The sequence below is a fragment of the Cololabis saira genome, chromosome 11 (genome assembly GCF_033807715.1).
Source record: "Cololabis saira isolate AMF1-May2022 chromosome 11, fColSai1.1, whole genome shotgun sequence".
In the NCBI taxonomy this organism is placed as follows: Eukaryota; Metazoa; Chordata; class Actinopteri; order Beloniformes; family Belonidae; genus Cololabis; species Cololabis saira.
Genome location: NC_084597.1, coordinates 20,427,555 through 20,443,646, shown reverse-complemented (window position 1 = coordinate 20,443,646; position 16,092 = coordinate 20,427,555). Strand labels below are relative to the sequence as shown.

General features: G+C 40.5%; 2 protein-coding genes across 8 annotated transcripts in view; both read left to right on the top strand.

The window, feature by feature from the left end:
- Window positions 1-1,209: 1,209 nt before the first annotated feature.
- Window positions 1,210-12,614, top strand: nln (neurolysin (metallopeptidase M3 family)). Of its 2 annotated transcripts, none has more exons than XM_061733959.1 (12): window positions 1,210-1,595; window positions 2,136-2,284; window positions 2,673-2,777; window positions 5,186-5,288; window positions 5,370-5,530; window positions 7,668-7,803; window positions 8,667-9,033; window positions 10,801-11,002; window positions 11,085-11,271; window positions 11,365-11,493; window positions 11,594-11,730; window positions 11,825-12,614. In XM_061733959.1, exons 1-12 carry the CDS (start codon window positions 1,322-1,324, stop codon window positions 11,951-11,953), a joined length of 2,079 nt encoding a protein of 692 aa, XP_061589943.1. In that variant the 5' UTR covers window positions 1,210-1,321; the 3' UTR covers window positions 11,954-12,614. The 2 variants fall into 2 exon arrangements, with proteins under 2 accessions (XP_061589943.1, XP_061589944.1); XM_061733960.1 differs by having other exon boundaries at window positions 1,465-1,595; window positions 2,136-2,222.
- Window positions 12,615-15,938: 3,324 nt separating this feature from the next.
- Window positions 15,939-16,092, top strand: part of erbin (erbb2 interacting protein) — a 76,165-nt gene continuing 76,011 nt past the window's right edge. For 3 of the 6 annotated variants that reach the window (XM_061733954.1, XM_061733957.1, XM_061733953.1), the window contains exon 1: window positions 15,941-16,081. The gene's annotated coding sequence lies outside the window, so the exon portion shown is untranslated. Of the gene's footprint in view, window positions 16,082-16,092 lie in introns of all 6 variants that reach the window. The other 3 variants (XM_061733955.1, XM_061733956.1, XM_061733958.1) reach the window with 3 other exon arrangements.

Sequence of the window (16,092 nt, the reverse complement as noted above, 5' to 3'; positions counted from 1 at the left end):
GAACAATGGGGCACAGCCAGAATAAGTGAGTCAGCTGGAGACTTGATTGTGTTTACCTCCGGCTGACTTGCTACGTCATCCAGCGCTGCAAACACGTGGAAATGCGCAAAACGGTTTCCATTACAAATTGCGATAAAGTGAAAGTATAAAAAGATTTTTTGGGATATAGATAGTCTTTCCATTACAGGATTTCTTGTTCAATGTTTTTTTTTTTGTGTGCAAATCTCGGAGTGTTGGAAATGCGAGTATTTTCATTGTAAAGTAAGGTAAAATAATAAAGTATATAATATTAAAGTAAGACTTTTATTCATCCCCGAGGGGAAATTCATTTGTCACAGCAGCACGACACAGAACAGAAATAATCAGGACAGACTAATAATAAACTAATAATAAATAAATTACATAAAAAATCCTGCTGACTAGACAAACAAAATGAAACTTGAAATAAAGTATTAATGCGAATCAGCGCGATTCTTAAAAAAAAAAGAGAGAACATGTAAGTGAACCGTAAAAGATCTCAAGCTTAATGGGAAAAAATACTTAAATTTGGTGGAGATGCGAGTGTGATAAAGACAGTGCATTTTATTATACATTATTTGTATATACGGGCTGGGTCATGTGACAATTTTACATCTATTTATCTTGAGCGCCCTTTGCAGAACTGCCGTCAGAAGTTGGTCTATTTATGACCGGAACCACATTGCCGTTTATTTTTATCGCATTTTTGGCATGCATAAAAGCTACAACGGAGTGGTACGTTTTGTTTGTTATGCCATTCACCCTTCAGACTAAAACAGCAGGGTGAATGGTGGTGTATTTCAGTTTTAAGTCCTGATCACATCTTGTGTTGTGTAGGTGTCCGTTGCCCTGGTAACAGGACAGTTGTTATAATGAAGTTGGTTTTGGGGATGTAGACGCCTGTTTTTCTAGATGTCTGCTCTCTGTGTTTTACTGTGATCTTTACCCAGCAAACTTCCGTTGGATTGGTGGTCCGCTGTAGCGTCTCTTTTGTTTTTCCAAATATAACATCTTGTACTTATATTCTCAGGAAAAAGTGCTCTAAAGCAAGCCTTGCGCATGACCATCGCCTCTTTGAATGCTTGCCATTGTTGGTGACGTCCAGCTGTCATTACTGACATTTTTCCACTGAGTCTAAATACAGATGTCATTTTAGCCACTGCTCCCACTGAAACGCTGACCAGGTGGACAGTTTTTGAGATTGGCTCCCCAGTAATACACCTGCTTATGCATCTTGTCAATGTGCCAAATGAAACTGGATTTTAGCTGAATTTTGTTAAAACAGTTGATCATTTACGTTATAATGGAGACCAAATCTTCTTCCAGGTTCTCTAAACATTACCTGCAAATGGCCGAGCCATATGGGCTAGTGCCACCAGTCAGAGACTGCTCTCTGGCTGGAAATAGCAGCAACACGCTGCGATGGGACTTGTCACCCAATGAGATCAGGATCAAGGCAGAGGACTTGATTGCCAGAGTGAAGAAAGTCTACGAAGAAGTTGGAACGCTAAACTTGGATAATGTCTCCGTTGAAAACACGCTGAAAGCCGTGGCCAATGCCAAGCTGGACTTCGCATGTAAGAGTTGAATTGTTCTTGACATAGAGACCGTTAAAAACTAAAAACAATGAGTCACAATGGTGAAATCAAAAAACTGTTTAACCAATGTTTTAAAATCTTAGATTGATCTTATTTAAGCATCTTTGAGATCTTTTAAATGCGCTCTATAAATAAAATGTATTATTTGATTTTATTAGCTATTTGGTGTCATACTTTACCAACAAATAGTTCAAAGTTATATCAGCTGGGATGTCCTCCGGCTAAATGTCCAAAACTAAAATGTATTGAGTTTAAAAGACACAACCACTCTAGTAAAAGTAAAAATGCCTCCTTTTTAAGGAAAGTATAAGACTATTTTAGACCATTTTGGTACTCTTAATTTTCTTCTTTTTTTATCCTATCGACAGATATTTTTACTTAAAATTTGACTAGATTTAGGAATATTAGGCTTATTTCTAGAGGGGCTGTTTTTGCAGTGTACAGATTGACGGCCCTAGTCACTGCAGTGTTCCGTAACAAACTATTATTGGTTCCTTTCTGTTTGGTTTGGTCTCATAGCAACCCGCTGTCCTCTCGGATTCCTCCAGTATGTTTTTCCCAACAAGGAAGTTCGCTCTGCAAGCACAGAGGCAGACAAGAAGCTCTGTGAGTTTGATGTGGAGATGAGCATGCGAGAAGATGTGTTCAGGCGCATTACTGCCCTGCAGGTACTGCATACTTTGCGTCAGAATTTACCTGAATACACACAGAAGTCTAGAAACCACTGAGGTCCTACTTCCTTTAGTCCGCCATAACAATAATGTGTCAAAGGAGTCTCAATCATAGGTCTGTGGTGTGAAGATTAAAAGAATTTAGTGTAGCAACGGTGCCAATGTTATGTTAAGATCAAAGATACTGTGCCCCCCGTTGGAGCCCTGTGGTTTTATTTAGCCTTGGAAAGAAATTTAACCTCATCTAGTGGGTGACAGCCAATGTCATATATAATTTCATGCAGTGATGTCCGACTTCTGTGCAGCATAAATAAAGGAATTGATTTTTCAAAAACGGCCTCAAACCTGCTGCAATGACAATATGTTTATGATTGTGTTTTGACAGAAAAAACTTCAAGACAACATTTCACCTGATGAGAAGAGATTCTTGGACAGACTTGTTATACAGGGCGAGAGGAAAGGATTGCACCTGTCTAAGGATGTACAGCAGGTACAACAGTATATGAAATAGCAGGTTATAGGCGTGTGCAAACAAGGGTACCTCACGATTCGATTCGATTTCGATTATTGGAGCTTCGATTCTTCGATTCTTCGATTATAACGATTTTCGATTCGATTATTGGTGCCACGATTCTTCGATTATTGTGATTTTTAATGCTTTTTTCCATACAAGATTGATTTTGTCTTCATCTGTGGCTACATTTGTAAATAAATAGCCAATCAATTAACTCAGTTCCTCTAACAACACTCATTAAGTAAATAACAAGGTTGTTTGAACATTTGACATGTATTTTTCAAAGACACAAAATAATTTATTTTATGACTATGTAAACATTTGCTCTTTGACTTACTTAACTTTGACCAGGGAAAGCTGCACTTGCATGAGAGCGCCCTCTATTGGCGGAAAACACTGAAAACGGTCAAGCCCTGGATTTAATGAGTTCATTAATTCAAGTAAACAAGATATGTACTTCCATCAAATTTATTTAGTGTAAACATATCTGCCATATTTCAAGTGAACAATAAGAAATGTGCATTCTTGAAAATGAAATGATTCCGCTGCTTATTCAGTCTGGAATCTTGATAGGATAATTACATTTTTTTTTTTTTTTTTTTTTTTTTTTTTACTGGACCATAATCGATTACAAATCGTCACGTGACGCATCGCGATGCATCGACACATCGATGAATTGCACCCACCTCTAGCAGGTTAGCTTCCCAAAGACCAGCTATTGATCAGAAAAAGACCTCAACACCAGATAGAGTATAATGTTTATAAAGATGTCTGCAGGAGCATGTTTTGGGCTCCAGCATCTTTACATAGATTTGAGATGACATGGGGGGACTAAAGACTTCACACAAACTGAGATTAGGGGTTCTGTATTGTCTGTGCTAAAGAGTAGAAGTGCCATCCAGCTAGTTAAGGAAACAGATCAAAATCCACCATCTGATCCTGAAGCTCTGGCCTGCAAACATGCTGAGAAGAGAAAAGGAGGGGGCAGACCAGCAAAACAAGAACAATTGAGAACAATGATGGTGATGAGATACTTCTGATTTAATAACTGAGGGTTTATCTGAGGATAGGAAAGAGAAAAAGAAGAGAGAAGAAGGGGTGAGGGACACCACTCAGTGGATCATGTTCGTCACCCCTGCAGCATAGGGGGACGTGAACATTCTTGTGATCTGCTGCCTCCAAGTGGTCAGCATTGATATTGCTACATAAAGTGGCTTTAACACCAACTCCAAGAAGCAGCTAGTCTATGTTTCGTTTACAGCTAAGTTAAAGGAGCCGTCTGTAAGAAATGGCCAAAACTGGTACTGCAGTCACTTTCAAAATATTGTTGAGCGGCGTGTACCCTCCCCCTCCTCCCCCCGACCAGAGGTTGCCAGGTAGGCTGCAGAATGCAGCAGGAACGTAGGCTGCCATGGCTGCCATAATTAGAGCCGAGCTGGCAACCCGGATGCCGAAACAATACTGACTTGGTGATTGGGAGATAGGTGGAGGGTGGAGCTTCAGAAACAATACTGACTTGGTGATTGGGAGATAGGTGGAGGGTGGAGCTTCAGGCCAAAACAAAAAATAACAACATAAACATCAGTTGAGGGCTGCAACTCCTCTTTTTAAACTGGAATATCCTGGCTTGAGTGCTGTTGTCAGTGACATAAGTATTTGAAATGAACATGATTTTTAAATGTCTGTTGACATATCGGGGGCATTTTATGATTCGTTTTATTATTGCTCTTACATACAGCTCCTTTAAGTTCCAATTTTAATTATTTCACATATTTGTATTGGCGATAGCTACATTTTGAACTTCATTCCATCATTGTTTGCTTTACAAAACAACACTTCCTTACGTCTCAATGTGTTAAGGCTCAAAGGGATGAAAATGCACCACCAGGCATAACTTTCTGTGTTAATCAGCTGGCGTCATTCTGACCATTGATAGTCTATTGTGTTACATGTTAAAATGTTAGCTCAAGGAACATGGTCTTACATTATCATTTATACACAGCTAAAAATAATGTCCATCTGTACTGGGCTTGGGTTGACTCTGATAATGTAATTGTTACAGTTGTACTTTTCCTCTTTTACATAACTCCAGTAAGTGCACTATCTGTGCATTTTTACCAAGAAAAGGAGCATGGATACCTTTTTAATAGAGGATAAAAACCCATATAAGGCTGGTGTTGTGCAACGCTGGAGTAGACGTTTGTGTTGTGTATCCAGCAAATTTTGCCTAATCTTCTTTCAAAACATAGTCCACCTGCTGTTTTCTGATGTTTCCTCAGTCTGCAAAGATGTTAGTCAGTACTATTTGTCATCATGTTTCATGATGTGAATGAAATTCAGTATTCCAGTATCAAATAATTTCTGTGCCATTTTTGTCTCACAAGGAAGTAAAAATAACCTCCAAGCTCATGAGTGAACTCTCCATAGAGTTCAACAGAAATCTGAATGAGGATACTACCTCGCTTGTCTTGTCCGAATACGAGTTGGGTAAGGTCATTTATCAGGAATCTGTTAAACGTGAAAGTGGTAGATCTATTTTTACTTATTGTTTTTGTTTGTGTTCTGAAGGTGGACTTGCTGACAGCTATATCAATAGCCTGCAGAAGACTGCAGAAGGACGGTACATAGTGAGACTGGAATCTCCCCTTTACTACCCTCTGATGAAGAGGTGCTACATTCCTGAAACGAGGAAGAAGTTGGAAATGGCTTTTCACAGCAGGTGCAAAGAGGTAACTGCTCTTTAGCAGGAAATGGCCTTTTATTCCCATGCTTCGCAGCAGTTGATGCTCTGCAGACAGGAAGAAAAAAGGCTTTTATTTCTATATGCTCTCTTTTATGATTTAGGATATTCATACTCCTTTTATTCTTACATTAGTCTGTTTTTGTCAGCATGTTCATGGTTGATTTATTTTCTCTTTTTTTTTTTTTAAAAGCATTTGGATTCTCTAAACGTCTTCTTTTAATTTTAGAACCTTATATACAGTCGTGTCTGTAATCTAGTACCCCTGTTTTCATTGTGTTTTTTTTTTATTCGAGTGTGTATGTAGAAAAACATTAAAAAAAATCATAATGATTATTGTAGGTCTTAATATCAGTCTTAGGAAATGTGCAAATATTTCCATCAGGTCATTATTTATTCAACCAACAATGGTACCAAATTGACGAAGAGAAAAACCATGTGGACAATACTAAGTGTCCCCTTAGGGTAAGTTGCAGCCAAGCACTGCTAATAATTACCCCTTGAATTAATGAATTGATCATCAGCAGGTCTGCAGACCTTTTTTTTTTTTTTAAAAACATTAGGCTACTGCTGATTTCTGATTTTATTGCATTTATATTTTTCTCCTTTTTTAATCGATGTTGTGTGCCCTGTAAAGGTGACCTCGAGTGTCCTGAAAAGAGCGTTAAATAAATTAAATATAGTATTATTATGATCCAGGACCACTTATACCACTTACACTTATGTGCCGACGGACGATGGTCCAAACCACTGCAGCAGCAAACCCACACCAGAATGACTGAAAGATAAAAGAATCAATATTCTTAAAGTGTCCAGACCTCAGCTCACTTAAAATACTGTAGTGTGGTGGGATCTTGAGTAAGCTACACATACAAATGCCCCAAAACCTCCAAGAACTGAAGCAATGATGCAAAAATCCAGCCGAGTTCCTCCAAAGTGATTTCAGAGACTTCAGAAGTTTCAGAATGTTCTGCACATGCCTGGCATCCATAGAAATAAATAACTGTTTGAACTAAAATGATTGGAACTGAAGGGCTCTTCCTCATATTTTTACCATGAAGCTCAAATAGAGACAGAAAGCTGTGAAGGCTGAGCAAGAAAAATGAATCTCTGGTTGTTTGGCAGTAGTGAAAAAACACCCACAACACAAAGAAACGTGTGGCATTGCCAGATTTGGTGTTGGAGCGGACCTATTAGGAAAAACACGTTTTTTTCTTGCTTTAACATATATAAAGTGGTCTCCCCTCAGCCTGCCAACTCAGAGAAGGAGGAAAGCAACCAAATTCTGCAGTGTCTGTACAGCCACCCGGATGAGCCGTCCAGTGTGACGTGGCTTCTACGAGCCGTTCAGATTCTGCTCCCTTTCGTTACGTAACCAAAATTCAATTTACATAGGTTGGCCTCCGATGCGTGAAACCACGCCCACAACTAACTCCGCCGACCGGATCTTCCGCCATTTTTTTGTTGCGGTGTATCGTGTCATTCAGGCAGCCAATCAGCACAGTGCCTCATTATCATAGCCTCCCCGCCCACTCAGAATCCCTCATAGAGAATGAGGTTAGAGAATGGGAAGATAAAGACATGGCTCAGAGGCTGAATTTCTAATTTATTTAGCAAACAATCAAAAGCTTGTTTTTAAGACATTCAAGGCCTGTTTAAAATAGGTATTAGAGGCCATAATAGGTCCCCGTTAATACAGCTGATGTGCAGTACCTGGTTTGACTGCTTAGTGAATTCTGAGCACTGACTCATTCCAGGGGACTTTATACTCTAGACCTGAGACACAAGTGGGGGGGTGGGGGGGTAATTTAGAGGTGCTGTTGGTCAGGTCACAGCCCAGTCTTTGCCTTTTGTATGGAAAACTAGCCGTACCATCTGGAAAAAGAAATCGAACACCTGCCATTGATGACATTAAAAAAGACAAATTACCCCACGGTGACGTTGCAGTGTTTGTCACAGCTGCTCTGGTGTTTTATTTCTGTTTGGACCAGTCGTGTTACACTGAACGGTGTCACCAATAACCGAAGATGTCACCAAATAAAGCTGAACTAAAATACAAACACAAATATTGCAACTTTGTAAAACTGACCTGTTGTGTACTTTAACTGATCTTTTTTTTTTTCTAGGTGAACACGCCAATCCTTGAAAAGTTGATACAACTCAGGGCGAAGGTTGCAGGTCTACTTGGTTACCACAGCCATGCAGACTATGTGCTGGAGCTTAATATGGCCAAGAATGGGAGCAATGTGTGTGACTTTATTGGTATGACCTCTCTTAAATGTCTGCTCACACACATAAACACCCAAGCTGACATTCTGTCATTTAACATGATGATTCATGCTTTTATGGGTAAGACGATAAACTTTATTGGGCTGTTTAATGGGACAGAAGACAAACGCAATACTTCAGATTGCTTTGAGACATTTTGTCATGTTTTATGTCGCATGACATTACTCTTATGTATAAAAAGCTCTGTAGAGGCTTCATCCACTCGCTGACATCTTGTTATAAATCCATAAAAGTTGCACAAAGTACCATTAATAGACACAAAAGGAGAAAGGCTTGTTGCCTCTGTTTCCGATCAGATCTGATCAGGATTTATACATCTACGATAAACTCAAAAACCCTTAAAAACCGAGGCCATGAACTCTTTCATTTGCAACTATTCGCAGTAACTCGTGCAACATCAGTAGTCAGTAGCTGCACCCAGACAGATGTCAGTACAAGCAGTCCTTCATTTCAACTCAGCTACTTTTTTATTTTGTCTGCAGTGACCCTCCTCAGACTGTCACTTAACTGGGATGGCAATTTTGAGACTTGTCAGAGGCTTAAAATAGCTATTTTGAAGTAACCTTTTCCCCAAGTGCAAAGATTATCATTCTGTTGCAAACACATATTTTATGTAAAAACTGCTTTGACTCCTGTTGTCACCATCTAATAATAGCCCTATGGTTGTTTTAAATCCAGAATGGTCCTGGAAGAACACCTTTGGAAAACCTGGATATGTTCTATGAGTGAAACATCTTTATCTTTCATTTCAGATTCAATAGATAGTTAAGGTGAATTCAGTAAACTATGATGTTTTTCCTTATACCAGGAAGATTTCCTTCTGTCCCCATTTTTAGATGCGTTCTACGAGAGGTTGAAGCCCATTGGCGTTGAGGAGAGGAAGTATATTCTTTCCCTAAAGAAGAGGGAGTGCTTAATGAAGGGCTACCACTTTGATGGGCAGATCCACTCCTGGGACTTGCCCTACTACATGAATCAAGTGGAGCAGCGCAAGTTTGCTGTGAACAAGGACAAACTAATCGAGTATTTCCCGCTGGATGTGGTAACAAAGGGTCTGTTTGGCATCTACCAGGACCTGCTGGGGCTCACGTTCTCGAAGGTGGAGCACGCTGACGTATGGTATGAAAACATCCAGGTCCATTCAGCTCATGACACCGAAACGGGAGAGGAGATTGGACAGTTCTACCTGGACTTGCATTCAAGGTAGAGTTTTAGTCCCTTTTTATTTATTTTTTATTATTATTTTATATATATATATATATATATATACAGTGGGGAGAACAAGTATTTGATACACTGCCGATTTTGCAGGTTTTCCCACTTGAAAAGCATGTAGAAGTCTGTAATTTTGATCATAGGTACTCTTCAACTGTGAGTGATAGAATCTAAAAAAAAATCCAGAAAATCACATTGTATGATGTTTAAGTAATTAATTTGCATTTTATTGCATGACATAAGTATTTGATCACCTGTCAACCAGTAAGACTTCCGGCTCTCACAGACCTGTTAGTTCTTCTTTAAGAAGCCCTCCTGTTCTCCACTCATTACCTGTATTAACTGCACCTGTTTGAACTAGTTACCTGTATAAAAGACACCTGTCCACACACTCAATCAAACAAACTCCAAACTCTCCACAATGGCCAGACCAGAGAGCTGTGTAAGGACATCAGGGATAAAATTGTAGACCTGCACAAGGCTGGGATGTGCTACAGGACAATAGGCAAGCAGCTTGGTGAGAAGGCAACAACTGTTGGCGCAATTATTAGAAAATGGAAGAAGTTCAAGATGACGGTCAATCTCCCTCGGCCTGGGGCTCCATGCAAAATCTCACCTGGTGGGGCATCAATGATCATGAGGAAGGTGAGGGATCAGCCCAGAACTACACGGCAGGACCTGGTCAATGACCTGAAGAGAGCTGGGACCACAGTCTCAAAGAAAACCATTAGTAACACACTACGCCGTCATGGATTAAAATCCTGCAGCGCACGCAAGGTCCCCCTGCTCAAGCCAGTGCATGTCAAGGCCCGTCTGAAGTTTGCCAATGACCATCTGGATGATCCAGAGGAGGAATGGGAGAAGGTCATGTGGTCTGATGAGACTAAAATAGAGCTTTTTGGTCTAAACTCCATTCGCCGTGTTTGGAGGAAGAAGAAGGATGAGTACAACCCCAAGAACACCATCCCAACCGTGAAGCATGGAGGTGGAAACATCATTCTTTGGGGATGCTTTTCTGCAAAGGGGACAGGACGACTGCACCGTATTGAGGGGAGGATGGATGGGGCCATGTATCGCGAGATCTTGGCCAACAACCTCCTTCCCTCAGTAAGAGCATTGAAGATGGGTCGTGGCTGGGTCTTCCAGCATGACAACGACCCGAAACACACAGCCAGGGCAACTAAGGAGTGGCTCCGTAAGAAGCATTTCAAGGTCCTGGAGTGGCCTAGCCAGTCTCCAGACCTGAACCCAATAGAAAATCTCTGGAGGGAGCTGAAAGTCTGTATTGCCCAGCGACAGCCCCGAAACCTGAAGGATCTGGAGAAGATCTGTATGGAGGAGTGGGCCAAAATCCCTGCTGCAGTGTGTGTAAACCTGGTCAAGAACTACAGGAAACGTCTGATCTCTGTAATTGCAAACAAAGGTTTCTGTACCAAATATTAATTTCTGTTTTTCTGATGCATCAAATACTTATGTCATGCAATAAAATAAAAATTAATTACTTAAAAATCATACAATGTGATTTTCTGGATTTTTTTTTTTAGATTCCATCTCTCACAGTTGAAGAGTACCTATGATAAAAATTACAGACTTCTACATGCTTTTCAAGTGGGAAAACCTGCAAAATCGGCAGTGTATCAAATACTTGTTCTCCCCACTGTGTATATATATATATATACACACACACACACATATGTGGGAGGGAGTATTAACTGTTACATTCGATCAGATTTCAGCTTGGCAATTTCTCTCCAGGGATGGAAAGTACGGCCAGGCAGCATGCTTTGGACTTCGGCCTGGCTGCAGAGGACCAGATGGGGATAGAACAATTCCTGTGGCAGCTTTGGTGGCTAACTTTAGCCAACCCCGCAAGGGCTTTCCCACTCTCCTCCAGCACCATGAGGTGGAAACTTTTTTTCACGAGTTTGGTCATGTCATGCACGAGCTCTGCTCCAAGGTACCCCACCATGAATTTACCGTCAGAAGTTTCATTCTGCGTGCATCACGTGGGATGATGTTTTACTGTGCGTGTGCACCAGACCGCATTTTCAGAATTCAGCGGAACTCAGGTGGAGACAGACTTTGTGGAGGTACCATCTCAGATGCTTGAGAACTGGGTTTGGGAAAAAGAACCTTTGAGAAGAATTTCTTCCCACTACAAGGACGGCAGCCCAATCCCAGACGATCTGCTCGAGAAACTGATTGCTTCCAGAGTAGCGAACACGGGTCAGATACCTGAAGTCATCCACGGTTGTAAGGATTTCTGTGAGATTTGTGCGGCTCTGCCGAGTCTCTGACTTGTGGTCGCCTCCTCTTCAGGTTTGATGAACCTGCGGCAAGTGCTCCTCAGTAAAGTAGACCTGGTGCTTCACTCCGGCTCATCTGCAGATACAGCTAAAGTGTTTGCAAAGCTCCAACAGGACATTATGGGCATTCCTGCGACGCCAGGTAAGTGGGAAGGCAACAAACAGAAGAAAATATGATTTCATAGGGTGTCTTATCCTTTAAGATGTTAACAACAACACTTATTTATTTGCGTTCTCCGCAGGTACTAACATGATGGCGAGCTTTGGCCATTTGGCCCTAGGATACGATGCTCAATACTACAGCTATCTGTGGAGCGAAGTCTACTCCATGGACATGTTTTTCAGTCGCTTTAAAAAGGAAGGCATTATGAATCCAAAGGTTTGTTGGACGGAAAATCCTCGTACAAAATCAGAAAAATCCATTTGATTTGTCATCTTGTGGAAAACGTCTGTGTGCATGTATTGCTCGACAGGTTGGAAAAGAGTATAGAGCGGTGATACTGGAAGCTGGTAGCTCTGTGGATGGGATGGAGATGCTGAAAATGTTTCTTGGGCGTGAGCCTCATCAGGACGCCTTCTTTAAATGTAAAGGTCTGATGTAGTCACAACAAAACCTCTGATTAAGTGAAATAAAAAAGAGAAACTGAGCTCAGTGGCTTCTAAATAATTTATATATGCATAAATGTATTTAGAATTGAAAAATGGTGACTGTTGAAAACAATGGTGAAAAAAACCTTCTTGTTGTTATACTGCACAGGGACAGTTTCAGCTCTAATAATACAACCAGAATAATTACAAACAAACACACTACACGCCCAGATAGAACCAGTCACATCAGCAATCCGTTGATAACCATCAGCGCCTTTTGCTCTCCAATACCCCTGGGTAAAAGCCAACAACACACAGCGTCTCCACACCCGTAAGGGCCAAAGGAATGAGGGGAGCCGAATCTTGAGAACTTTGGTAAAGCAGAACAAACATAACTATTTGTCACACCTAATTGACAAGCTGACAATCACCATCATCCGGTACCAAATATTTCTCTGGTATTTGTTGGTTCAACAACTTGTCTCACTCAAAAGAAGTTTAAATTCAAACAGGAATTTATTTTTTAAACAGAATTTGACTGTTAACAGTTGCAGAAAAAACTTTATACATTTTATTGTGAATTTTGCAGGGATTACTTCACGAATTGTCTTAATATTTACCCTCATAAGACTTATCTTTGCAGAGAACTGATTTACAGAGTGAATAGAAATAGATCCAGTATTGATTTTTTGATTGATTGAAGAATTTATTAGAAGAATTGCATAGGATCAGGTACAGTTTCATGACAGTACAGATTTGCTGATACAAAGTCAACTAAAAGGCATTATTCCAAGAAAGCATTACACTTGTTTACATTTGAGACCTTTTTTTAAATTCATATAACATTGAATGACATACAGGTAAGAAGCAGTACTTTGTAGGAAAGATTGTAAAAAAAAAAGAAAAAGTAATTACTGTTATTTTGCACCGAGAGAGACTAAAAAGGTGATGAGACAAATAGAATAAGCTAGGTAGTACAAAACAAAAGCAGAAAACAAAACAAAAACAAAAAAAAAAACAAGAAACAATAATCAGAAGGAACAGCGGGATGTGCAGTAGAGGCTTTGATTATTCCCAGTTACGAGTAGCAGCCTCCTGTAGGTGGCTTTTTAGGGCAGACTTGAAGGAGATTAGGGATTTGATTGATTTGATTAGGATTTGATATAAAGTCATATTGAATGAATAAAATGTTTAACATAATTTCATCAATGCATCTTTAAATATGTATTTGATAAATTCCTTATTTCCTATTTTAGTTATTCATGACACATTCAACTAATTATTTGACTGTATTTCCCCATTGAGGCTGGTAGTGCAGCCGTCTCACAGCAAGAAGGTCCTGGGTTCAATTCCTGCCTTGGGTAGCAATGTGAGCTACCCTCACAAAAACATGCAGCAGTCCTGGGCTATACATGCCCCTCTGGCCAGCCCAGATGGGGTGGGGAGGATCTGGCCGGAATAACCTGATCCTTCCACGCGCTACGTCTGGCCAGAGAAGCCCCACCCTGTCTGGTGAAAAGATGCTGCTCACTCCTCAGGTTAATGAGGAGACTAGACCTCAGTGCAGGGTCTCCTGGGGTTGGTAGAGGGAGAACAATGCCCACGACTGACTTAGGTAGGAGCACTGAGTGATAAAATAGGAAAAAAATAGGGGATAAAAATAAATAAATGCTATTCTTTTAGTTATTAATGTCATGCTTTCTAGACATACTTTTAGGATTTTATGTTATGTTATACTTTTTTAAACTCCTTTAGCGTATTTTATCCTGCTTTCTTGTAGCTTTTAGCTCCAGTGTTTCCTCATGGGGAGCCTCCATGCTGGGAGTGACTCTGGCCTGCAGGGGGGTCGTCCTGGGGGTGGTTCTGGCCTGGATGGTTGTGGAGCTCTGCACCACGGCTTCACTGCTGTGGTGTGGACTCCTCTATCCGTCCGGGCTGGGATGGTCTCTGTGGGGCCCCCCTTGTAGCTGCGGGTTATGTGACCTCCTGGCGTGGACGGCTCCCTGTTACCGTTTCCTCACCTGGATCCTCTTTGCCTAGCCATGTCTGCACCGTGTGTCTGTGTGTGTGTCTGTGTGTATAACTTAGGTGAATTGTAGTGTGCTTGTGTCTGCGGGGAGGGGGGCAGGGCATTAATACATTTTATGTTTATTTGTTTTATGTTAAGCACTTTGTGTTGCATTATTTGTATGAGAAGTGCTATATAAATAAAGTTTGATTTGATTTGAAATGTCCCCATTGTGGGATTACCAAGATTATATTTTTTTGTTTAATTTTGTACCATTTCTCCATTCTTACACCAGGGGGCGCTACAATACAATAACATGTATTTAACTATTGTAAATAGTGCCAGCATTTAGTGAATATGTTTTTTCACGTTTATTCAGCATCTTTATTTCCTATGTCGTACATTCGCCTTTTGTTATATGTGTAAAAAAAAAAAAAAAAAAAAAAGAATTGTGTGGTTAGTTGTCAGTTGTCTGGTGTCTGGTTGTCTGGCTGTCTGGTGAAAAGAAGCGGCTGCTCACTCCTCAGGTTAAGGAGGAGACTAGACCTCAGTGCAGGGTCTCCTGGGGTTGGTAGAGGGAGAACAATGCCCACGACTGATTTAGGTAGGAGCACTGAGTGATAAAATGGGAAAAAAATTGGGGATAAAAATAAATAAATGTCCCCATTGTGGGATTACCAAGATTGTATTTTTTTGTTTAATTTTGTACCATTTCTCCATTCTTTTTTTTTTAAAACATTTTTTTATTAACATTTCTTCATTACAACATGTTTGTGCATCAAGTAATACAAATTTGTGCAAAAAAATACCTGCTCTATAATTTAAGAAAAAGCAAAAACAAAAGAAAACAAATATAAATCAACAAAACAGGAAATAAATAAACAAATAAAAAATTGCATGTACATATGAGAACACATGCCAGCATAGGCTTCCAAGAAAATAAGAAAGAAGGAAAAAGACAAATAATAAATAATAAATAATTCTGAACATGATAAGGAAACACATCTAATATACATGCAGACAGGATAACAACCATTTCTCCATTCTTACACCAGGGGGCGCTACAAGACAATAACATGTATTTAACTATTGTAAATAGTGCCAGCATTTAGTGAATATGTTTTTTCACGTTTATTCAGCATCTTTATTTCCTATGTCGTACATTCACCTTTTGTTATATGTGTAAAAAAAAAAAAAAAAGAATAGTGTGGTTAGTTTGAAGGGACAGCGGGGGTAGAGTGGATGTTCTGGGCTAGATCTGGGAGGGGGGGTTTAAACAGCAGCAGTGTCTGGGTGAGATAGTGAAAGCATCGTCGAAGGTCTCGGTGGAGCTGGAAGAGAGACGGAACCAGTCTCCATGTACCGTCGTGTGGATCTGTGCAGCTGCGGTTGAGCATCTCCGAGCAAACATGGTGAATTTATGAGCGACAACATCTGGGCGCGGTACACTCACAGGTAAAGGCTGGCCGGCTGAACGTCGGGGACATTTCCGAGTCTTTTTTTTTTTTTTTTTTAATGTTATCACCTTTTATTATTTTTAGTAATTAATTCGTATCCATTGCGGCTCGTGTATTTTTTATTGTGAGGGTTTTGACTCCCGAGCATTAGCTGGCTGCTAATGCCGCGTTCCATTTGTCCTCGGAAGTGGGGATTTCCCAGTTCCCAGTCGGATTTTTCAACTGGAACGCCCCTCGAAGTGGGATTTCCCACTGGGAAAGTGGGAGAGTCTTCACCGCCCCCGAGTTCACATTCCAAGATGGCTGCCCCGGTTGTAAACAGTAGAAGAGAGCTCTGTAAAAATTCGTAGCACTTCTTTCTAGTTTTGGTCACACTAAATCAGTCGTATACAAGTATTGTTCAGCATATATATGCTGCTATAGTGTAATTTACATTTTTCATGTGGTATATACGAACTACAATCTTGTTTTCCTACTTTGTAACTGGAACGCTGATAACTCGGCTGTGACGTCATACCCAGTTCCGAGTTTCGACTTCCGAGGTAAATGGAACGCAGCATAATCCCGTGTGCTAAACCCTGCTATCGCCGCTCCTCTAAACACTTATCCGGGGGTGATAACGCTGTTCCTGCAGCCTGGACGTCAGTACAAAACAATCACCCCCGACGTTGATTGAGGTAAGTGTTTT

What these genes read in the sequence shown, in the direction of transcription:
- nln (XM_061733959.1), top strand. Translation starts at nt 1,322, where the DNA reads ATGGAGACCAAATCTTCTTCCAGGTTCTCTAAACATTACCTGCAAATG. An exon ending in TGTCTAAGGATGTACAGCAG is followed by an intron (nt 2,778 to 5,185) that starts GTACAACAGTAT and finishes TTGTCTCACAAG; the next exon opens with GAAGTAAAAATAACCTCCAA. An exon ending in GGGCATTCCTGCGACGCCAG is followed by an intron (nt 11,494 to 11,593) that starts GTAAGTGGGAAG and finishes CGTTCTCCGCAG; the next exon opens with GTACTAACATGATGGCGAGC.